This window comes from Patagioenas fasciata, chromosome 33 (genome assembly GCF_037038585.1).
Source record: "Patagioenas fasciata isolate bPatFas1 chromosome 33, bPatFas1.hap1, whole genome shotgun sequence".
Classification (NCBI taxonomy): domain Eukaryota; kingdom Metazoa; phylum Chordata; class Aves; order Columbiformes; family Columbidae; genus Patagioenas; species Patagioenas fasciata.
Window position 1 is genome coordinate 1,099,258 of NC_092552.1, and position 24,148 is coordinate 1,123,405.

The following is a 24,148-nucleotide window of genomic DNA, read 5'->3' on the forward strand; positions in this document are numbered from 1 at the left end:
GATGGGTGGCACTGACGGCCCTGGTATCGCGATGGGTGGCACCAATGGCCCCGGTATCGCAATGGGTGGCACCGACGGCCCCGGTATCGCGACAGCAATAAATCTCAAGACCTCCCAAAATAAATCCCCCTTCTATCCCTCCTGGTGTGACAAGACCCTTAATTAACATTTCATTAATGAAACAACTCAACCCCCCCGTTGTCACAAATCGCTGCATTAACGAACTTCAACTCATTCCAGAACCCAGTTTATTAAGCAAAGTAGAAAGCGCGTTAAATAGAAAGAAAAACACCAAAACCCCTGTTTCTCGGCTCAGATCGGGGCGCTTTACGGCACCATTTTGCCACCATTTCCCTTTCCCGTTCTTCCCACCGCAAGCAGCCGCTGCCGGTTGATCTCACAGCGGCGTTTTTTCCCAATCTTGCAGGATTTCAGCCCAATTCCGGCCCCGTTCCGTGCGCCCCCTGGTGCCGGAGATGACGATCGGGCGCCAGCTCTTCCCATCAAACCCGATCCCGATGCTGAGAAACCAAACCCCCCGTGGTCGCTTCTTCAAACACACCCGCAAATTCACCCCTTTTCTCCCCAAAAATCCCCCTCTGGATGCGCCGTCCGGTGGGAAAGCCGACGGTGGTTTTGGCGCGGGGGTTTCCTGAGGGCGCAAACCTACCCCGGGCGCTGCTCCGGCGCCGCAATCCCCATTTTGGCTGGTTCCTCAATTTTAAGGCGCTTCGGGGGCGGCTCGGTCCCGGCTTGCAGCTCCGGAATCGCCATTTCGGATGGTTTGTCCTCAATTCTTGAGCGTTTTGAGGGCTGCTTGGTCCCGGCCTGCGGCTCCGGCACCGGCGCCACAATCGCCATTTCAACTGGTTTATCCTCAATTTTAGGACGTTTCAGGGGCGGCTCGGTCCCGGCCTGCGGCTCCGGGATCACCATTTCGGCTGGTTCCTCTTCAATTCTCAAGCGCTTCAGGGGTGGCTTGGTCCCGGCCTGTGGCTCCAGCATCGCCATTTCAGCTGGTTCCTCCTCAATTTTGCAGCACTTTATGGGCAGCTCAGTCCCAGCCTGCGGCTCCGGTGCCACAATCACCATTTCGGCTGGTTCATCCTCAATTTTCAAAGGGTTCGGGGGTGGCTCGGTCCCAGTTTGCAGCTCCGGTGCCGGCACCGCAATCTCCATTTTAGCTGGTTCCTCCTCAATATTCAGGCACCTGGAGGGTGGCTCCGTCTCAGCCTGCAGCTCCGGCATCGCCATTTCGGCTGCTTTCTCCTCAATTTGAAAGCCTTTTTGGGGCGGCTCGGTCCCGGCCTGCGGCTCTGGCTCTGCAATCACCATTTCAGCTGGTTGGTCTTCAATTTCTAAGTATTTTGGGGGTGGCTCGATCCCATCCTGTGGCTCCGTCACCACAATCTCCATTTTAGCTGGTTCCTCCTCTATTTCCAGGCACTTTGGTGGTGTCTCGGTCCCGGTCTGCAGCTCCGGCACCGCCATCACAATTTCAGCTGGTTCCTCCTCAATCTTCAAGCATTTTCGGGGCATCTCAGTCTCATCCTGCGGCTCCGGCGCTGCAATCACTGTTTCGGTTGGTTCCTCATCAATTTTCAAGCCCTTCAGGGGCGGCTCGGTCCCGGCCTGCGGCTCCGGCGCTGGTGCCGCAATCGCCATTTCACCTGGTTCCTCCTTAATTTTCAGGTATTTTGGTGGTCGCTCGGTCTCAGCCTGGTGCTGCGGCTCCGGCATCACCATTTCAGCTGCTTCCTCCTCCATTTTTAGGTATTTTGGTGGTGGCTCAGTCCCCACCTGCAGCTCCGGCTCCACAATCCCCATTTCACCTGGTTCCTCCTCAATCTTCACACTCTTTGGGGGCAGCTCCATCCTGGCTTGCAGCTCCAACTCCGGCATCACCGTTTTGCCTGGTTTCTCCTCAATTTCAAACCAGTTTGGGGGCGGCTCGGTCCCCACCTGCAGCTCCGGCGCCGCAATGTCCATTTTGGTTGGTTTCTCCTCAATTTGAAAGCCCTTTGGGGTCAGCTCAGTCCCGGCCTGTGGCTCTGGTGCTGGTGGCACAATCACCATTTCGCCTGCTTTCTCCTCAATTTCCAAGCGATTTGGGGGCGGCTCAGTCCCCACCTGCGGCTCCGGTGCCAAAATCACCATTTCAGCTGTTTTCTCCTCAATATTCAGGCACTTCGGGGGTGGCTCGGTCCCGGCCTGCGGCTCCGGTGCCGTAATCTTCATTTCACCTGGTTTCTCCTCAATTCTTAAGCGTTTTGGGGGTGGCTCAGTCCCGGCCTGCGGCTCCGGCTCCGGGATCACCATTTCGGCTGGGTTCTCATCCATTTTCACGCATTTTGGGGGTGGCTCATTCCCGGCTTGTGGCTCTGGTGCCGGCGCCACAATCCCCATTTCATCTGGTTTGTCCTCAATTTTCAGGCTGTTTGGGGGTGGCTCAATCCCATCCTGCGGCTCCAGCACCGCAATCACCATTTCAGCTGGTTTGTCCTCAATTTTAGGGTCTTTTGGGGGTGGCTCGGTGCCATCCTGCAGCTCCAGCTCTGGCATCATCATTTCACCTGGTTCCTCTTCAATTTCCAAGCATTTCGGTGGTGGCTCCGTCCCGCCCTGCGGCTCCAGCACCGCAATCCCCATTTCAACTGCTTTCTCCTGTATTTTCAGGTATTTTGGGGGCGGCTCGGTCTCAGCCTGCGGCTCCGGTCCCGCATTCACCATTTCCGCTGGTTTCTCCTCAATCTTCAAGCATTTTTGGGGCAGCTCAGTCCCGGCTTGCAGATCCGGCACCGGCTCCACAATCCTCATTTCAGCTGGTTCCTCCTCAATATTCAGGCACTTTGGAGGTCGCTCAGTCCCGTCCTGCAGCTCCGGCGCCTCAATCACCGTTTCAGCTGCTTCCTCCTCCATTTTCAGGTATTTTGGTGGCGGCTCGGTCTCAGCCTGCAGCTCTGGCTCCGGCATCGCCATTTCCGCTGGTTTCTCCTCGATTTTGAAGCGCTTTATGGGCAGCTCGGTCCCGTCTTGCGGCTCCGGCACCACAATCTCCATTTCGGCTGGTTTGTCTTCAATTTTCACACACTTTGGGGGCGGCTCCATCCCGGCCTGCGGCTCTGGCTCCATATTCACCATTTCGGCGGGTTTGTCCTCAATCTTCAAAGGCTTCAGGGGTGGTTCAATCCCAACCTGCAGCTCCGGCTCCGGCATCACCATTTCGCCTGATTTCTCCTTGATTTCAAAGCATTTTGCGGGCGGCTCGGTCCCCACCTGCAGCTCCGGTGCCACAATCACCATTTCAGCTGCTTTCTCCTCTATATTCAGGCACTTTGGGGGCAGCTCAGTCCCGGCTTGCGCATCCGGCTCCGGCGCCACAATCTCCATTTCGGTTGGTTTCTCCTCAATTTGAAAGCCCTTTGGGGTCAGCTCAGTCCCAGCCTGTGGCTCTGGTGCTGGTGGCACAATCACCATTTCGCCTGCTTTCTCCTCCATTTCCAAGTATTTTGGGGGTGGCTCAGTCCCCACCTGCGTCTCCATCACCACAATCTCCATTTCGGCTGGTTTTTCCTCAATTTCCAAGCAGCTTGGTGGTGCCTCATTCCCAGCCTGCGGCTCCGTCACCACAATCACCATTTCAGGTGCTTCCTCCTCTATTTTCAGGCACTTTGAGGGTGGCTCGGTCTCAGCCTGCAGCTCCGGCACCGGCATCACCATTTCCGCTGGTTTGTTCTCAATTTCCAAGTATTTTGGTGGGGGCTCAGTCTCAGCCTCCGGCTCCGGTGCCGCAATCTCCATTTCAGGTGGTTTGTTCTCAATTTTCGCACACTTCAGGGGCTGCTCCGTCCCCACCTGCAGCTCCAGCTCCGCAATCGCCTTTTCAGCTGCTTTCTCTTCTATTTCCAGGCAGTTTGGAGGTGGCTCGGTCCCGGCTTGCGGCTCCGGCACTGGCATCGCCATTTCAGCTGGTTTGTCTTCAATGTCCAAGTATTTTGGGGGTGGCTCAGTCCCCATCTGCAGCTCCAGCACCGGTGCCAAAATCCCCATTTCAGCTGGTTTCTCCTCAATTTCCGGGCACTTCGGGGGTGGCTCAGTCTTGGCCTGCGGCTCCGGCACCGCAATCACCATTTCAGTTGGTTTGTCTTCAAATTTCAGGTATTTTGGTGGTGGCTCAGTCCCGGCTTGCGGCTCTGGTCCCGCAATCACCGTTTCGCCTGCTTCCTCCTCAATTTTGTAGCACTTTAGGGGCAGCTTGGTCTCAACCTGCGGCTCCAGCGCCACAGTCGCCATTTCAGCTGGTTTCTCCTCAATTTTCACACATTTCAGGGGTGGCTTGGTCCCCGTCTGCGGCTCCGTCACCACAGTCACCATTTCAGCTGCTTTCTCTTCAATTTCCAAGCCCTTTGGAGTCAGCTCGGTCCCCGCCTGCAGCTCCCGCGCCCGGTGCCACCTCATGTGTGCGTTCTTGCCCCGCATCGTGGCAAACGCCCTGGAAACGGGGCGGAAAACCCAGGTTTTAGTGCTTTTTGGCTTCACCCCTTCTGGGTGCGTTTTGGCGCGGGTCCGGCACCGTTTCTCGGCTTCACACCGGGTGGTTTTAACACCTTTTAACCTCTTTATCCCCAAATAAGCAACAACTCACCTGCCGCACTCCGTGCATGGAAAGGACTCCCCGGCGCCCTCATTTTGGGCCATTTGCTGCTTCATTTTGGCCCTTTCCTCGGGCGAGGGACGGGGCTTCTTCTTCGGGGGCTGGAAAGTGGCCTGGAAAGCAGAGATTCCCCTCATTCCCCCCTTTCACCAAAGGTCGAGAGCGCTGAGAATAAACCAGCTTGAAAACAAGACCCTATGGAACAGCCCATAGAGACAACTCAGCCAGGTGAGGCTAAAATAGCCAAAAATGGTTATTTTTGTGATACAAACCACCGCTTTTTGGCAGGGAACGCACAGCAATTCCCTTCGGCGGGGAAGCCAAAACCACAGAATATCCCCCAAACCATTCAAACCCCACCAGGATCGTTAATACCTGGAATCACTGCAATCAACCTGCAGCCAATCGAGCCCATTTTGGGCCCAAAAAGCCGCTTTTTTGGCCTCAAGGCGGTTTTCCTGCAGCACAAATTCCGCGTAAACGCGTTTTCTACCTTCTCCTCGGCCTTTTCCTTGTTTCTCTTGGCTTTTTTGCCCGTCCCTTTTGGTCGGTAGGACTTGAGTTTGGTCGTTTTCTTCCAGGTGTAGTAATATTCAACACACTGGGCCACAGTCTTAGTCTGGACCTAAGCGAGGGGATAGGAGCGGTTTAGGATGGAAACGCCGCGGTAAATCACATTTACGCCTCGTTTTGTCTCATTCCGGTGCCTTTTTTGCAGCGTTAAGCAGCAAAATGACTTTTTGGAGAACGGGAGTTCAATGCGTGACTCAAAAACGCGGCTTTTTGGGTTAAAAACCGATGATTTTGGGGGATTTACCTTCTTGTGGATGCGATAAAAGTCCTTCTTGTAGGTGGCAAAAGCACGGTGGAAAAGCTGCTGCTCCAATGGCGTCCACGTGTCCGAGCCTGCGGGGCAATGAGCGGGTTCGTTATGGGGAACGCAATTAGCAAATGGGGCGGGGGGGTCGTTATCGGCACCCCAAGATGTTTAAATCAGCGTGGAAAGGGTAACGTGGTGTCTGTTTGTGTCCTGGGGGGGAATGGGCCCCGTTCCTCGTTTACCTGCGTAATGATAATTGGCCAGAGGGTCCGATTCGGACTTGGGGGGCCCCCCCGAAAGCAGCATCTCCAGCGCCTTCTGCAAGAGGAAAAGGCTCGGGGTTTCTCTTCCATTCGGAGCAGGATGCCCCAAGTTGTGGTTTTGGGGGCTTTGGGGTGATATCGGGGGGTTTGGGGAGATATCGGGGGGTTTTAAGGAGATATCAGGGGGTTTTGGGGGTGATATTGGGGGGGTTTGGGGTGATATCGGGGGGTTTGGGGGAGATATCGGGGGGTTTGGAGTGATATCGGGGGCATGGGGGTGATATTGGGGCTTTTGGGGGTGATATCGGGGGGTTTGGGGGAGATATCAGGGGGTTCTGGGGTGATATCAGGGAGTTTTGGGGTGATATCGGGGGGTTTGGGGGTGATATCAGGGAGTTTTGGGGTGATATCGGGGGGGTTTGGGGTGATATCGGGGGGGTTTGGGGTGATATCGGGGGGTTCTGGGGTGATATCAGGGGGTTTGGGTGATATCGGGGGCTTTTGGGGTGATATAAGAGGGTTTTGGGGAGATATTGGGGGGTTTGGGGGTGATGTTGGGGGGTTTGGGGAGATATCGGGGGGTTTTGGGGAGATATCAGGAGGTTTGGGGTGATATCAGGAGGCTTTGGGGAGATATCGGGGGTTTGGGGAGATATCAGGGGGTTTGGGGTGATATCGGGGGGGTTGGGTGATATCGGGGGCTTTTGGGGTGATATCGGGGGGGTTTGGGGTGATATCGGGGGGTTCTGGGGAGATATCAGGGGGTTTTGGGGTGATATCAGGGGGTTTGGGTGATATCGGGGGCTTTTGGGGTGATATAAGGGGGTTTTGGGGAGATATTGGGGGGTTTGGGGGTGATATCAGGGGGTTTGGGGTGATATCAGGGGGTTTTGGGGTGATATCAGGGGGTTTTGGGGTGATATTGGGGGTTTTGGGGTCACTCACCGTCACGTCGCCGCGCGCCGCGTGCAGGCAGTGCAGGGCCAGCTCCAGGTTGGGGACGGCGCCGGGGACGGCGCTGGAGCTCCCAGGGATGGCACTGGAGCTCCCAGGGATGGCACTGGAGCTCCCGGGGATGGCACTGGAGCTCCCAGGGATGGTGCTGGAGCTCCCGAGGATGGCGCTGGAGTTTCCAGGGATGGCACTGAAACTCCCAGGGATGGCACTGGAGCTCCCAGGGACGGCGCTGGAGCTCCCGGGGATGACGCTGGAGTTTCCAGGGATGGCACTGGAGCTCCCGGGGATGGCGCTGGAGCTCCCGGGGATGGCACTGGAGCTCCCAAGGATGGCACTGGAGCTCACGGGGATGGCGCTGGAGCTCCCGGGGATGGCGCTGGAGTTTCCAGGGATGGTGCTGGAGCTCCCAAGGATGGCACTGGAGCTCCCAAGGATGGCGCTGGAGCTCCCGGGGATGGTGCTGGAGCTCCCGGGGATGGTGCTGGAGCTCCCGGGGATGGTGCTGGAGCTCGCCATGGACAGCAGGGTCAACACTGCAACCGATACGGGGTGGGGGAAATGGGGTGATGGGACATGGGGATGTTGGGGTTTGGGGGGGAAATGGGGTGATATGAGGTGGGGATGTTGGGGTTTGGGGGGGAAAGGGGGATGTGACATGGGGGTGTTTGGGTTGGGGGATGTGACATGGGGGTGTTGGGGTTTGGGGAAAGGGGGATGTGACATGGGGGTGTTGGGGTTTGGGGAAAGGGGGATGTGACATGGGGGTGTTGGGGTTTGGGGAAAGGGGGATGTGACATGGGGGTGTTGGGGTTCGGGGGTGGAAATATGGGATCCAACAAGGAAAAGTTGGGTTTATGTGAAGAAAAGATGCAATAGGACAAGGAAAAGTTGGGTTTTGTCGAGAAAAGACAATAGGACAAGGAAAAGTTGGGTTTATGTCAAGAAAAGACAATAGGACAAGGAAATGTTGGAGTTGGTCAAGAAAAGACGCGATAGGACAAGGAAAAGTTGGGGTTTGTTGAGAAAAGACGTCATAGGACAATGGAAAAGCTGGGTTTATGTCAAGAAAACACGCGATAGGACAAGGAAAAGTTGGGTTATGTCAAGAAAAGACAATAGGACAAGGAAATGTTGGGGTTTGTCAAGAAAAGACGCGATAGGATAAGGAAAAGTTGGGTTTATGTCAAAAAAGGTGCAATAGGACAAGGAAAAGTTGGGGTTTGTCGAGAAAAGACGCGATAGGACAAGGAAAAGTTGGGTTTTGTCAAGAAAAGACACGATAGGACAAGGAAAAGTTGGGTTTTGTTGAGAAAAGACGCGATAGGACAGTGGAAAAGTTGGAGTTGGTCAAGAAAAGACACGATAGGACAAGGAAAAGTTGGGTTTTGTTGAATTAAGACACGATAGGACAATGGAAACGTTGGGTTTTGTCAAGAAAAAACGCAATAGGACAAGGAAAAGTTGGGTTTATGTCAAGAAAAGACAATAGGACAAGGAAACGTTGGAGTTGGTCAAGAAAAGACGCAATAGGACAAGGAAAAGTTGGGGTTTGTTGAGAAAAGACGTCATAGGACAATGGAAAAGCTGGGTTTATGTCAAGAAAACACGCGATAGGACAAGGAAAAATTGGGTTTATGTCAAGAAAAGATGATAGGACAAGGAAAAGTTGGGTTTTGTTGAGTTAAGACGTGATAGGACAATGGAAACGTTGGGTTTATGTCAAGAAAAGATGCGATAGGACAAGGAAACGTTGGGTTTTGTTAAGATGTGATAGGACAAGGAAAAGTTGGGTTTTGTCAAGAAAACACGCGATAGGACAAGGAAAAGTTGGAGTTGGTCAAGATAAGACGCGATAGGACAATGGAAATGTTGGGTTTATGTCAAGAAAACACGCGATAGGACAAGGAAATGTTGGGTTTTGTTGAGAAAAGATGATAGGACAAGGAAAAGTTGGGTTTTGTTGAGTTAAGACGTGATAGGACAATGGAAAAGTTGGGTTTATGTCAAGAAAAGATGCGATAGGACAAGGAAATGTTGGGTTTTGTTGAGAAAAGATGATAGGACAAGGAAAAGTTGGGTTTTGTCAAGAAAAGACACGATAGGACAAGGAAAAGTTGGGTTTATGTCAAGAAAAGATGCGATAGGACAAGGAAACGTTGGGTTTTGTCAAGAAAAGGTGCGATAGGACAAGGAAAAGTTGGAGTTGGTCAAGATAAGACGCGATAGGACAAGGAAAAGTTGGGTTTATGTCAAGAAAAGACAATAGGACAAGGAAATGTTGGGGTTTGTCAAGAAAAGACGCAATAGGACAAGGAAAAGTTGGGTTTTGTTGAGAAAAGACGCGATAGGACAAGGAAAAGTTGGGTTTTGTCAAGAAAAGACGATAGGACAAGGAAACGTTGGGGTTTGTCAAGAAGACGCGACAGGACAAGGAAAAGTTGGGTTTTGCTGAAAAAAGACGCGATAAGACAAGGCAAAGTTGGGTTTTGTTGAGAAAAGACGCGATAGGACAATGGAAAAGTTGGGTTTATGTCCAGAAAAGACGCGATAGGACAATGGAAACATCAGGGTTGGTCAAGAAAAGGTGCGATACAACAATGGGTACGATACGAGAAGGAGAAGTTGGGTTTATGTCAAGAAAAGACGCGCTACAACAAGGAAAAGTTGGGTTTTGTCAAGAAAAGGTGCGATAGGACAATGGAAACGTTGGGGTTGGTCAAGAAAAGGCGCGACATGATAATGGGTACGATACGAGAAGGAAAAGTTGGGTTTTGGGGACAAAAGGCGCGATACGGGACAGCGGAAAACGAGCCAACCAGTTGGAGCGGAGAGCAAGAAAGACATGGAGAAACGTCACTATTTCTACCCAAAAGGCAGCGTTGGGAGCCCCAAGAGCAGCGACGACCCCCCCGGGGCCCAGGTGGGGTGGGCCAGGCACCCAAAGCGTGCGATACCTGGGTCGGGCGCCTGCGGGTTGGTGTCCATGTCCCCCCAGGGCTTCCAGACCAGCTCCGCGCGCTCCTCGTCCTGCTGCGCCTGCGCTGGGTCGCGCAGGGCCGGCAGCTCCGCCTGGAAGCCGCTCCCCACGTTGATCTGCCTGGAGAGGGGACGGGAGGCGGTGACGGGGACCGCGGCGGCGCGGCGGGGGGGACAGGGGCGTTCTGAGCGCTCACGGCATCATCGTGCTCCGATCGGCACCGAAACCGCGCGGTTCGGCCGAAAACCACAGGGATTTGCTCCGAGACGCGGCAGAGTGGGAGAGACGCCCTGCGAGGGCTCGGAACAACAAAGCGTTGCCGGGGTTCCGCCGCGACATCAGCGCCGCCGGTGACATCAGCGCCTCGTGTTCCGTTCGGAATGGACGTCAATGGGTCCTGGCGGGCCAAACGAGGGGCAGGAAAAGCGCGACGCACCCGTTTTGCGCCCGTTTTTGGTGGTTTGGGGACTCACGGCCGGACGCTGATTTTGGGGGCGTCCTTCGCCAGGCGCAATCCCAAGTCGCCGTCCATTCTGCCTGCAGGATATTGAGAAATAGGGGGGGAAAAACAACGCTCAGGATCAAAATCATCGTGCCGAGACCGTTCCTCGGCGTCACAACCACAAATTGTCCCAATTCCCATCGTTTTGGTGAAATCGGTCGCTGATGGATCATCCCAATGGGGTTTTGCAGTCGATCGCAGCACTCGGGTGGTTTTTACACCCGATATCGCAGCGATTGTTTCCATCCCATATTCCACGAAATCACCCATTTTGGGGGTTTTTTGGGAGCACGAGCTCCGCGTTTGTCACCACAAACCAGCGAGGGGACGCCGAACCCAAACCGGGTTCACCGGGCGGTTTTACACCGGGATCGCTCGGCCCGGGTTGAGATAAACCCCCCGTAAACCACAACCATAAAGCGGGGTGTTCCCCCCAAAGCGCTACGTGGGGACATCCGCATCGCACCGAATTAACCTTCAGTCCCGGTGTCGGGATCACGAGGGGTTTCGGCCTCCGTCGCCTCTTTTGCTGCGAGATCTTCCCATCCGGAGACTCATTTTCGGTGAGCTGGGCAACATCGAACAAGAAAAGGGTTAAAGGTGGAAAACGCACAAAATCACACGGCCGTGTATCTGCTTTTCCTCCTTTTTTGGCTCAAAAGCAAGCGGCGAACCCCAAAACGAGGGGTCTGGGGACCCTCCGGTCCTGCTGATGCTTCCTCCCTTTCACCCAACTCGAGGCGATCGCCGGGTTCCGTATTTCGGATCAATAACCCAGCGGGAGCCTGGAGCCTCCCAGAGCCCGTCCCTGGGGTAGCGGCCGCCGAGCGCATCCCCATAGCGTTATTTGGGTGTAATTTGGGGGGTTTTGGGGCACGTAGCACCCTTGGTTCAGCCAGGGACACACACACGGGTGCTCCGGGAAGCGACTCCGGCGCCGCCGGTTGCCGAATCATCGCACAACCATCCAAGTACTCCTCACCCACCTCGTTCCTTGTCACCGGAACCAACACCGGGATCACCAGGGGGGTGTTTTCGGACAGCGTCGGGGGTTCGGAGGCGCCGTTTCCATCTCCCAACGATGGTTTCGCGGTGTTTGCATCGCCCGCGTCGCGCACCTGAGCACAAACGGAACCGGGAGCGTCGGTGGCGCTGGAGGATATCAAAGCGCTTTGCAAACTGCTCTCCCCAATTATTTCTCCGTTATATAACGAGGATAATAAAACCCGCTACGCTAAACACGACCCAAACCGGGCGGGAGCGCGCAACGCGAATCTTTACACCGCAGCGATTCCCTGTTTCTCGTTTTCTCACCCCGTCGTCTCCACTCAATCGGCAGCGACTTTCACAAATCATCCAGTTACGCACAATTTGGTAACGACCCCCGCAAAGGGCTTCGACGGCACTGCCAACCCCCTCGCCGCCTTCGCTCAGATCCCCGCTCAATGAGCAGCACCCATGGGTACCCGTTACCTGCCCCGGCTCGGCGTCCACCGACCACCCGTGGTTCCGGCACATGGAGACGCCGCCATCATCAACCGGAGCAGCCGCCAAGTGGCTGAAGTGACAAAAATCAGGATAAATAGGTAAAAAAATCAACATGATAAAGCCGCGGTGCTTTTAGAACAGATGGCGCAGTCGGCACTGAAGCTCCAGGCAGGTGGAGCTTGCCCGGTGGAATCAATCGGCGTTCGGGCTCAAAGGTTTCAACCCAAAAGGGTTAAATAACAAGGATTAATAAATACTGATCCTCATTAATAAATACTGATCGTCATTAATAAATAGTGACCGTCACTAATAAATACTGATTGTTATTAATAAATACTGACCATCATTAATAAATACTGATCATCATTAATAAATACTCACAATCGTTAATCAATACTGATTGTCGTTAATGAATACTCGCTGTTATTAACAAATGGTGATCATCATTAATATACTCGCTGTCATTAATCAATACTGATCGTCATTAATAAATACTGACCGTTATTAATAAACGCTGATCATTATTAATAAATACTGACCATCATTAATAAATACTGATCACTAATAAATACTGACCGTCATTAATAAATACTGATCGTCATTAATACTGATCGTCATTAATAAATACTAACCGTTATTAATAAATACCGATCACCGTTAACAAATACTGATCACCATTAATAAATACTAATCGTCCTTAATAAATACCATCATTAATCAATACTGATTGTCATTAAGAAATACTGACCGCCATTAATAAATGCTGGCCGTTATTAATAAATACTGGAGATTATTAATAAGTACTAATTGTCATTAATAAATACTAACTATCATTAATAAACACTGGTCGTTATTAATAAATACTGATCACTATTAATAAATTATGACCATCATTAGTAAGTACTGATCATTAGTAACCAGGCTCAGGTTGGGCTCCAGGTTGGGCTCAAGGCTCAGATTGGGCTCCAGGTTGGGCGCAAGGCTCAGATTGGGCTCCAGGCTCAGGTTGGGCTCCAGGTCACACTCAAGGCTCAGGTTGGGCTCCAGGTTGGGCTCCAGACTCAGGTTGGGCTCCAGGTCAGGCTCAAGGCTCAGGTTGGGCTCCAGGCTCAGGTTGGGCTCCAGGCTGGGCTCCAGGCTCAGACTGGGATCCAGGTTGGGCTCCAGGCTCACGATGGGCTCCAGGTCAGGCTCAAGGTTCAGGTTGGGCTCCAGGCTCAGGTTGGGCTCCAGGTTGGGCTCAAGGCTCAGATTGGGCTCCAGGCTCAGATTGGGCTCCAGGTTGGGCTCAAGGCTCAGATTGGGCTCCAGGTTGGGCTCAAGGCTCAGATTGGGCTCCAGGCTCAGGTTGGGCTCTAGGTTGGGCTCCAGGCTCAGGTTGGGCTCCAGGTCACACTCAAGGCTCAGGTTGGGCTCCAGGCTCAGATTGGGCTCCAGGTTGGGCTCCAGGCTCAGGTTGGGCTCCAGGTCAGGCTCAAGGCTCAGGTTGGGCTCCAGGCTCAGGTTGGGCTCCAGGTTGGGCTCAAGGCTCAGGTTGGGCTCCAGGCTCAGCTTGGGCTCCAGGCTCAGGTCGGGCTCCAGGCTCAGGTCGGGCTCCAGGCTCAGGTTGGGCTCCAGGTCGGGCTCCAGGCTCAGACTGGGCTCCAGGTTGGGCTCCAGCGCTTCCCCGCAGAGCAGCCCGGGGCTCTGGGCAAAGCCACGCAGCTCGTCGCCCAAGGGAAACAGGTCCATGGTCACCGGGCTCCAAACACCCCGGAGCAAAAACCAGAGCGGCCCCAGGACACCCGGGCTCCCAAAGAGCCTGGAAAAGGGACACAAAGAGTTAAATTGGGGGGAGTGAAGTGGCTGCTGATGCTGAGAAACCCCCGGGGGTTCGGGGCTGGGGGGAAAGGGGGGATCTGTATGAAAACTGCTCTGGGGAAAAGGGGGGAAGGGGTTGGGCTGCATGGGAATGGGAGGAGGGACGGGAAAAGGGGAGAGGGAAACGGGGGAAGAGGGAAAAGGGGGAAAAGGGGGAAAGAGGGAAAAGGGGGAAAAAGGGGGGAAGAGGGAAAAGGGGGAAAAAGGGGGGAAAGAGGGATAAAGGGGGGAAAGAGGGATAAAGGGGGGAAGAGGGGAAGAGGGAAAAGGAGGGAAAGAAGGAAAAAGGGGGGAAAAGGGGGGAAAGAGGGAAAAAGGGGGGAAAGGGGGGAAGAGGGGAAGAGGGAAAAGGGGGGAAAGGAGGAAAAAGGGGAGAAAAGGGGGGAAAGAGGGAAAAAGGGGGGAAAGGGGGGAAAGAGGAAAAAGAGGGAAAAGGGGGGGAAAAGCGGGGAAAGAGGGAAAAAGGGGGAAACAGGGATAAAGGGGGAAAGAGGAAAAAGACGGGAAAAGGGGGGAAAGAGGGGAAGAGGGAAAAAGGGGGGAAAGAGAGGAAAGAGGGAAAAAGGGGGGGAAAGAGGAAAAAGAGGGAAAAGGGGGGAAGAGGAAAAAGAGGGAAAAGGGAAGAAAGAGGAGAAGAGGGAAAAAAGGAGGAAAGAGGGAAAAGGGGGAAGAGGGGGGAAAAGGGGGAAAGAGGAAAAAGAGGGAAAAGGGGGAAAAGAGGGGTAGAAGGAAAAAGGGGGGAAGAGGGAAAAAGGGGGAAACAGGGATAAATGGGGGAAGAGGAAAAATATGGAAAAAGTGGGGAAAGAGGGAAAAAGGAGGGAAAGAGGGAAAAGGAAAAGAGGGAAAAGGGGGTGAAGGGGGGGAAGGGAAAAAGAGGGGAAAGAGGGATAAAGGGGGGAAAGAGGGAAAGAGGGGAAAGAGGAAAAAGGGGGGGAAGAAGGGAAAGAGGGAAAAAGGGAAAGAGGGAAAAGGGGGGGAAAGAGAGAAAAGAGGGAAAAGGGGGGGAAGAGGGATAAAGGGGGAAGAGGGAAAAGGGGGGAAAGAGGGGAAAGAGGAAAAAGAGGGAAAAAGGGGGGGAAAGGGAAAAAGGGGGGAAGAGGAATAAAGGGGGAAAAGAGGGATAAAGGGGGGAAAAGGGGGCAAAAGAGGGAAAAGGGGGAGGAAAGAGAGAAAAAGTCTGTGGGGGGATTGATGGCGGATCCGCCCCAGCCCCGGGGTCTCTCCTGGAGGGGAGGGACGGGCGGGCTCCAGCGGGGGTGCTGAGGAGATGAGGGGACACGACGGACATGAGGGGACACGAGGGGACACGAGGGACACGAGTGGACGATGAGGGGACACGAGGGACACGAGGGGACGATGAGGGGACACGAGGGACATGAGGGGACACGAGGGACCCGAGGGAACGCGATCTCCTCACCCGGCGTTTCCCGCCCGCTCGGCCGCATGGCGCCGTGGCCACGCCCCCTCCCCGCCGGCCACGCCCCCTCGCCGGCGTCACGTGCCGGGGGTGTGTGGCGGGAAAAGGCGGGAGGGAGGAGAGGGAGGCGCCGCCGTTTTGGGGGAGGTTGTGAGGGGAACTGGGGGTCGGCGGGAGGGGCATTGGGGGTCGGTGTGAGGGGGCGTTGGGGGGCATTGGGGGTCGGTGTTGGGGGGCATTGGGGGTCGGTGTGAGGGGCATTGGGGGTCGGTGTGAGGGGGGCATTGGGGGTCGGTGTGAGGGGGCATTGGGGGTCGGTGTGAGGGGGCATTGGGGGTCGGTGTTGGGGGCATTGAGGGTCGGTGTGAGGGGTACATTGGGGGTCGGTGTTGGGGGCATTGAGGGTCGGTGTGAGGGGCATTGGGGGTCGGTGTTGGGGGGCATTGGGGGTCGGTGTGAGGGGCATTGGGGGTCAGTGTTGGGGGGCATTGGGGGTCGGTGTGAGGAGGGCATTGGGGGTCGGTGTGAGGGGGCATTGGGGGTCAGTGTTGGGGGGCATTGGGGGTCAGTGTTGGGGGGCATTGGGGGTCGGTGTGAGGGGCATTGGGGGTCGGTGTTGGGGGGCATTGGGAGTCGGTGTGAGGGGGGCATTGGGGGTCGGTGTTGGGGGGCATTGGGGGTTGGTGTGAGGGGGGCATTGGGAGGCGGTGTGAGGGGCATTGGGGGTCGGTGTGAGGGGCATTGGGGGTCGGTGTTGGGGGGCATTGGGGGTCGATGGGAGGAGGCATTGGGGGTCGGTGTTGGGGGGCATTGGGGGTCGGTGTTGGGGGGCATGGGGGGTCGGTGTGAGGGGGGCATGGGGGGTCGGTGTTGGGGGGCGTTGGGGGTCGGTGTTGGGGGGCGTTGGGGGTCGGTGTTGGGGGGCGTTGGGGGTCGGTGTGAGGGGGCATTGGGGGTCGGTGTTGGGGGGCATTGGGGGTCGGTGTGAGGGGCATTGGGGGTCGGTATTGGGGGGCATTGGGGGTCGGTGTGAGGGGGCATTGGGGGTCAGTGTGAGGGGCATTGGGGGTCGGTATTGGGGGGCATTGGGGGTCGGTGTGAGGGGGCATTGGGGGTCGGTGTGAGGGGCATTGGGGGTCGGTATTGGGGGGCATTGGGGGTCGGTATGAGGGGGCATTGGGGGTCGGGTTGGGGGGCATTGGGGGTCGGTGTTGGGGGGCATTGGGGGTCGGTGGGAGGAGGCATTGGGGGTCGATGTGAGGGGGGAATTGGGGGTCGAGGGGGACATTGGGGGTCAGTGTGTGGGGGCATTGAGGGTCGGGGGGGACATTGGGGGTCATGAGGGACATTGGGGGTCAGGGCGTAGGGGTGGGAATTGGGGGTCGGCGTGGGGAGGCATTGGGGGTCCGGTGTGAGGTGAACTGGGGGTTGGTGTGGGGATTGGGGGGGTCGGCATGGGTGGGCATTGGGGGTCAGTGTGAGGTGAACGGGGGGTCGGTGGGGGGGGCTTTGGGGGGTCAGGGGGAAATTGGGGGTCGGGGGGGGGCATGGGGGGAGCTGGGGGTCGGGGGTGAACTGAGGATCGGGGGGGGCTTTGGGGGGTCGGGGGGGGCATGGGGGGAGCTGGGGGTCGGGGTGGGGGAGGTGGGGGTCGGCATGGGTGGGCATTGGGGGTCGGTGTGAGGTGAACTGGGGGTCGGGGGGGGGCGTTGGGGGGTCAGGGGGGAACTGGAGGTCAGGGGGGGCATGGGTGGGCATTGGGGGTCAGTGTGAAGGGAATGGGGGGGGCATGAGGGGAATGGGGTGTTTTTGTGGGGAAATGGGTGTTCAGGGGGGGCTGGAGGGGAAGGAAACGAAGCCTGAAGGGCCATGATGTGTGAGTGGCTGTAGAACAGGGATTGCGGGGGAAAATGGGGGGGGGGAGGTACATTTTGGGGCAAAACTCTGGGAGAAAAGCCCACGAAAGGACTCAATGCACTTTTAGCGAGTGGTGCTAATTAATTTATTAATGTGCTTTTACTTCACCAACTTTAGGGGTCACCCCGCTTTGCAGGAAGGGGTAAACCCCCCCCAGCCGTGCCACGAGGCTTTTTGCTCATTATAACCCTTATAATGATGTTTTTAACGCCCCCCTCTTGGAAACCGCCCCCGTTTTGAGGGCAGAAATGAGTCAAGAAACCACCATACGGGGTAATTTAATGAGTGGATTTTGATTGTTTAATTAATTCCAGGCATCGCCGCAGGACGGGGAACGAAGGAAATAAGCGGGAGGGTACGTTTTGTTGTTTCTTTTCCGGATTGGGGGGGTTTATGGTGTTTTATTCCCCCCCAAAAAGCAGCACGGAGCCCTCGACCCACACCGAGACGAGGCGACGGACCCAAATAAACCCCCCCCCAAGTAAACCAGGTACAACCCCAGCGCTTCCAGTTCAAATCCAGCCAATCCAGGGGTGTCAACACAACCCGCCGGGCCCTGCCTCTCGCTAATTAACCCTGGTTAATGAGCCCTGCCCACCCCCGCCAATCGCCGCTGGATCCTCCTCGACCAGTTTGGAACTGGGATGGCGAGGACCCTGCGCTGGGCTGCCCGGGCGCTGCCGGCAGCTCCGGCTCCGCGCAAATCGGGCAAAACACCGCATTTTTGGGTCATTTTTGCCCAGCTCACCTTGAGCAAGAGGCGGATTTTTAGCAGCGATGCCTATTAAACACAATTCCCTTCCTCGTAAGCGATTGTGCGTGTAAAAATACCCTTTTGATAAGCGTTAAATCCCTGAAGCGCCTCCGCTTCGGACTGAAAACACAGGAATTAGACCCAAAGCGGGATGAGCAGCAACCAATTAATCAGGAGTGTGTGTGTTTCTCCTCCTTTTCTGGTGTTATCCCAAGTCTTCTTGTTGTTTTTCACCCCGGAATGGGAAATGTGTTTGGTGGAGGTGTTGATTTAATGTAAACACCACGTTTTATGGGGGGGGAATTAACTGTTTGGTGACAGGAATCGGTCGGTTCCGCCTCCCCCTGCTCCGTTTGGGGTCATTGGTGACACGGTCCCGAGTGTTTTAAAGTCATTAAGAGCGTTTTATTGCTTTATCTGTCCTGGCTATAGAAATAAAAGACACAACCCAACCTTTAGGGAGCTGTAATTAAAAATGTGGGTCCTCGGGGGTTTTTGGGGGGGGTTTCTGCGATATCGATGCCTTTTGGAAAGGTATCGGCCCCAGGGAGCCCGATCCGATCGTGGGGGTGTCGTGTTTTGCTCAATCAACACACTGATTGCGTTTAACGGCCGTTTCTCCCAGCAGGGCCCCATGCTGCTCCCCCAAACGACGGGGACACCCCCGGAGCTCAGGCTGCTCTGCCCAGCAGGTAACCCCGTTCCGGGGGGGCTCAAACGCACCGCGTCAGCCCCCAGGGACCCCTCGAACCCGCTGTTTGGTGCAGAATCGGGTGAGGATTTGGGTGCTCAGGGGGGGGTCTCCCGTCCGCACACCCCCGCGGGTGCGTCCCCCCCCAACCAGGCGCGTCCCCGGGCCCCAGCGGCCCCCCGGCTGCGAGGAACCGGCGGCTCTGCCTTCCCCCGGGCCGGGCTTTGCTGGGCCCGTTCTAGCCAGGCCGGGCCCGCAGCGAACCTCCGCTCTGCTCGCCGTGGCGCGCCGCATGCAAATGTGGCCGTTGGTGGGCGTGGCGTATGCAAATAGACGTTAGTGGTGGGCGTGATGTATCCAAATATGGTTGGCGGTGGGCGTGGCGCATGCAAATACAGCGGGCGATGGGCGTGGTGCGCGTAAGCGGAGTGGAATGTGGGCGTGGTGTATGCAGATACGTGGCGCGTTGGGCGTGGCGTATGCAAATACATGGCCGGATTGGGGGGGGGGGTGCAGGCCCGCGAAGTGGGGGGGGTGGGGGGTGTGTGTGCGCGTTAATTTTCCCCCGCCCGGCCCCGGGGGTGCCCCGGGCGCTGCCGCCTCCCGCGTTGCCCGGCGGCGGGTGGGTGCGGTTGCGGGAAGCGATCAGGCAGCGCGTTGAACCCCTATGTGTCGGTGCCTGGCGGGGTCCTGCCTCCGGAGCCCGTGCGGGGATGTCTGGGAGACCCCGCGCCGACTGCTGCTCAAACATCACGGTGAGTTTCTTACAATGCAGCAATTTCGCTTTAAATCGCTTTAACTCCGCTACCTGCGGCGGCGGCGGGGGGGGCCCTGCCCCCTCCCCGGACACCGGCCCGCCCGCCTCTTCCCCCCCCGCTCCGCCGCGTCCCGGCCCCGCCGCCCCCGGACGAGCCTCTCCCGGTGCGGCGCCTGCGGGTCACGTCTCCGGAATACAATGTCCCTCCCCAAAAACGCGACGGCGCCCCCCGCACCCCTTTGCACCCACACCCCGCCCCCCCTCCAAGGGCCTAAAACAACGCGGAAGGTGGGGGGGGCCCGCCCCGAAGCGCCCGGGCCGTCCCCACCTCCCGTTGCCGGCGCGGGGTTGTGGGGGGGGGGGCTCGGGGAGCGGCCGCCGCTTCGCGCCGCCGGCCCTTGGGTTATGGAGCCGCCGCTTGTCCCGCTGCTCCTCCCCGGGAGGCGCCGGGGATGCCCCCGGAGGTGGTGGGGGGGGAAGCGGAAGGTTTGCGGTGTCACCGTTAAAAACAAACAAACCATGGGGCACGGGGGGGGTGAGGAGCGAACCCGCGGATCCGCGACCCCCCCTGGGTGGCCCGGGTGGCCCAGCTCGGCCCCTCGGCTCCGCTTTCCAGACCCAAACCAAACCTGGGGGGGGGGGGGTCCAACCGCAGCTCCCAACTCGGTGCATTAAACATCCATTAGCTGAATAAACTCCAGTTCCTCCGATTCTCTCCTAGTTTTCATTCGCCTGCCCGCTCGCAGCCCCGGTTCCCGGCGCCGGTTGGCGTCGCCTTTTCGCCCGAGCCACCCCTAGGTTTGCTGCTTTGCTCTTCCTCGCTCCCCGGACGCATTTCGGGGGGCTCATCCCCCCCTATTTATCTCGGTGATCGCCGTTCGCCGTCGCAACTTTGCCGTCTTTACTTGGTTTGCCACCCAAAGGATGTTTGACCCAAAAGGCAACGGGGCCGGGGGGGGGTGGCTCGGGGCTATTTTGGGTCAGTTTGCGGCCGTTTCCTCGTCCCTTTTTATATTTGACCACCGAAACGCCGAACTTTTCGCTGTCAGTTCCTTGACGAGCCGACTAATTGAGCTGATCGCCGATTTATTGTTATTATCTTTATTATTAGCGCTGGCACAATATAATTATCAATATTATTGCGTTTAGACCGGGAGGACAATGGGGGCGCTTTCCCATCCCCCTGTGTTTCTTATTCCCCCCCCAAACCCGCAGGTGAACGACCCCCAAACCCCCTCAATTCTCCCCATTTCTCCCCGTTCCTCCGCCCCAAATTTGAGCGTTTTGAGCGTTTTCGCGGCGCAACCGGAGAACCAAGGCGGGGGGTCCAACCGATATTGGGCGTTTTGAACCCAAAACCGAACACGCAACCAAAAGCTTTTCCCCAAAACCGCCTTGGCTCCCATTGTGCTCCCGCTCGGCTGGGAACGCGGGTCTGGAAGTGATTTGGAGAGGGGAAAACGCCACAAACCTCCCCATTCAACCCCGCGCAGGGGGAGGGGAACGGCGGCCGAGGCCCCGGCGCCACCAAAATCCCCCTTTTTCACCCCGAAACGGCGCCGTTCGCCCGCGTTGGTTGAGGACGGGGTGGCTTTGGGGTCGTGGAACCGCCCGGAGGTGTTTTCGTGTTGGTTTTTTAGCGTTGATGAACCGGCCGGTGGAGCCGAATCTGGGGGGGTTTTGCCTTGTTTTGCTGCAAAAGAGGGGGTCCCTGTGTTGGGAATGGCCTGAAGTGGCTCCGATGGCACCCCAAAATGGGTCTGGTATCTCCCTAAGGTGGGGCTGATATCGCCCCATAATGGGGCTGGTATCACCCCGAAATGGGTCTGATATCACCCCGAAATGGGTCCGATGTCACCCCTAAAATGGGTCCGATATCACCCCTATAATGGGTCTGATGTCACCCCTATAATGGGTCTGATGTCACCCCTATAATGGGTCTGATATCAACCCAAAATGGGTCTGATATCACCCCAAAATGGGTTCGATGTCACCCCAAAATCAGTCCTATGTTACCCCTATAATGGGTCTGATATCACCCCATAATGGGCCTGTTGTCACACCCAAATGGGTCTGATATTATCCCTAAAATGGGTCCGATGTCGCCCCCAAAATGGGTCTGGTATCACCCCTATAATGGGTCTGATATCACCCCAAAATGGGTCCGATATCACCCATATAATGGGTCTGATATCACCCCAGATGTGTCCAATGTCACCCCTAAAATGGTTCTGATGTCACCCTAAAGTGGGTCCGATGTCACCCCCAGAATGGGACCGATGTCACCCCAAAATGGGTCCGATATCACCCATATAATGGGTCTGATATCACCCCAGATGTGTCCAATGTCACCCCTATAATGGGTCTGATGTCACCCTAAAGTGGGTCCGATGTCACCCCCAGAATGGGACCGATGTCACCCCAAAATGGGTCCGATATCACCCCTAAATTGGGTCCGATATCACCCCTATAATGGGTCTGATATCACCCCATAATGGGTCTGTTGTCACCCCCAAATGGGTCTGATATCACCCCTATAATGGGTCCGATATCACCCCAAAATGGGTCCTATGTTACCCCTATAATGGGTCAGATATCACCCCTAAATGGGTCCGATGTCACCCCTAAATGGGTCCAATATCACCCCGAAATGTGTCCAATGTCACCCTTAAAATGGGTCTGATGTCACCCCTATAATGGGTTCGATGTCACCCCTATAACGGGTCTGATATCACCCCAAAATGGGTCCTGTGTTACCCCTAAAGTGGGTCCGATATCACCCCAAAATGGGTCCGATGTCACCCCTAAAATGGATTCGATGTCACCCCTATAATGGGTCTGATATCACCCCAAAATGGGTCCTGTGTTACCCCCAGAATGGGTCCGATATCACCCCAAAATGGGTCCGATATCACCCCTAAATTGGGTCCGATATCACCCCTAAATTGGGTCTGATATCACCCTAAAATGGGTCTGATATCACCCCATAATGGATCTGTTGTCACCCCTAAAATGGGTCTGATGTCACCCCTGTAATGGGTTCGATGTCACCCCAAGCTGGGTCTGATATCACCCCAAAATGGGTCCTGTGTTACCCCTAAAGTGGGTCCGATATCACCCCAAAATGGATTTGATATCACCCCTAAAATGGGTCTGGTGTCACCCCCAAATGTGTCTGATGTCACCCCCAGAATGGGTCCGATATCACCCCTAAATGGGTCCGATATCACCCCTAAATTGGGTCTGATATCACCCTAAAATGGGTCTGATATCACCCCATAATGGGTCTGTTGTCACCCCTAAAATGGGTCTGATGTCACCCCTGTAATGGGTTCGATGTCACCCCAAGCTGGGTCTGATATCACCCCAAAATGGGTCCTGTGTTACCCCCAGAATGGGTCCGATATCACCCCAGAATGGGTCCGATTATCACCCCTAAATTGGGTCCGATATCACCCCTATAATGGGTCTGATATCAACCCATAATGGATCTGTTGTCACCCCCAAATGAGTCTGATATTATCCTTATAATGGGTCTGATGTCAGCCCTACAATGGGTCCGATATCACCCCAAAATGGGTCCAATGTCACCCCTGAAATGGGTCCGATGTCACCCCATAATGGGTCCGATATCACCCCATAGTGGGTCCGATGTCTCCCCTATAATGGGTCCGATGTCACCCCAAAGTTGGTCTGTTGTCACCCCTGTAATGGGTTTGATGTCACCCCAAGATGGGTCTGATGTCACCCCCAGAATGGGTCCGATATCACCCCTAAATTGGGTCTGATATCACCCAAAATGGGTCTGATATCACCCCAGAATGGGTCCTGTGTTACCCCTAAAGTGGGTCCGATATCATCCCCAAAATGGGTCTGATGTTACCCCCAAAATGGGTCCGATATCACCCCTAAAGTGGGTCTGATGTCACCCCCAAATGTGTCTGATGTCACCCTAAAGTGGGTCTGATGTCACCCCCAAAATGGGTCCGATGTCACCCCTAAAATGGGTCCGATATCACCCTAAAATGGGTCCGATATCACCCTGAAATGGGTCTGATATCACCCCATAATGGGTCTGTTGTCACCCCCAAATGGGTCTGATATTATCCCCAAAATGGGTCCGATATCGGCCCAAAATGGGTCCAATGTCACCCCCAAAATGGCTCCGATATCACCCCAAAATGGGTTCGATGTCACCCCTATAATGGGACCAATACCCCTAAAATGAGTTCGATGTCACCCCGAAATGGATTTGATATCACCCCTGAAATGGGTCCAATATCACCCCCGAAATGGGTCTGATGTTACCCCTATAATGGGTCCGATGTCACCCCAAGATGGGTCTGATGTCACCTCCAAAATGCGTTCGATGTCACCCTATAATGGGTCTGTTGTCACCCCTACAATGGGTCCGATGTCACCCTAAAGTGGGTCCGATGTCACCCCTACAATGGGTCCGATATCCCCCCGAAATGCGTCCGACATCACCCCAAACGTGTCTGCTGTCACCGGTGACGTCATCGCGGCCGTTGGTGACGTCACGGCGTTCCGTTCCCACGGCGACGGGATCCCCAACACACCCGACCCATCGCCTCCATCACCTCTTATTCAATTAACCCACAGCGATCGTTACGGGCTTAATTATCTCCAATAACACCCAAAATCACCCATTTACCGTATTTACCCCTTTACCGTATTGACGCCAAATACGCTCAGGCGCAGCACCCAAAAACGGGCTAAAAAGGTGGCTTTTCTTCCTCTCTTTCTCCTTAATTTGCATTAATTGCGTCTCGTTAGGGTGTTTTGGCCCCTCAGCCCCCCCCCCAGCCCAAAACACCCAAAACCAACCCAAAAAAGGGGGTGAAAAGGCGCCAACGCCGTTTCTTGTCGTTGCAGTTGACATGGATGATGAAGACGGCCGGTGCCTGCTCGACGTGATCTGGTGAGTTATATCGCGACATTTTGGGGGGGTTCGCACCCCCGTTGCGCTCGGGGACGTCCCCAATGTCACCGCGGCTTCTCCGGAGCCAACCCCCCCCTTAAAACGCCCCAAAACCCCCCAAATTTATACCTACAACCCCAAATTTG

At 55.7% G+C, this 24,148-nt stretch overlaps 2 protein-coding genes and 1 long non-coding RNA gene across 3 annotated transcripts in view; 2 read left to right on the forward strand and 1 right to left on the reverse strand.

The window, feature by feature from the left end:
- Positions 1 to 1,610: 1,610 nt before the first annotated feature.
- ZNF541 (zinc finger protein 541) lies at positions 1,611 to 6,808 on the reverse strand. Its single transcript, XM_071800766.1, has 9 exons — positions 6,683 to 6,808; positions 5,717 to 5,792; positions 5,472 to 5,560; positions 5,148 to 5,279; positions 4,646 to 4,767; positions 3,139 to 4,492; positions 2,728 to 2,913; positions 1,895 to 2,004; positions 1,611 to 1,680 (listed from the first exon to the last, which is right to left on the reverse strand). Exons 2-9 carry the CDS (start codon positions 5,778 to 5,780, stop codon positions 1,611 to 1,613), a joined length of 2,127 nt encoding a protein of 708 aa, XP_071656867.1. The 5' UTR covers positions 5,781 to 5,792; positions 6,683 to 6,808.
- An 8,251-nt stretch (positions 6,809 to 15,059) lies between these two features.
- LOC139826027 (uncharacterized) lies at positions 15,060 to 18,028 on the forward strand. The gene is made up of 3 exons (XR_011736133.1): positions 15,060 to 15,088; positions 16,976 to 17,213; positions 17,349 to 18,028. It is a non-coding gene; the product is annotated as an uncharacterized lncRNA (long non-coding RNA).
- Positions 18,029 to 18,862: 834 nt separating this feature from the next.
- Positions 18,863 to 24,148, forward strand: part of BICRA (BRD4 interacting chromatin remodeling complex associated protein) — a 35,660-nt gene continuing 30,374 nt past the window's right edge. Inside the window, exons 1-2 of the mRNA XM_071800767.1 lie at positions 18,863 to 19,058; positions 23,957 to 24,002. Of these exons, the coding sequence (XP_071656868.1) occupies positions 18,971 to 19,058; positions 23,957 to 24,002 (134 nt within the window). The 5' untranslated portion in view covers positions 18,863 to 18,970. The remainder of the gene's footprint in view (positions 19,059 to 23,956; positions 24,003 to 24,148) is intronic.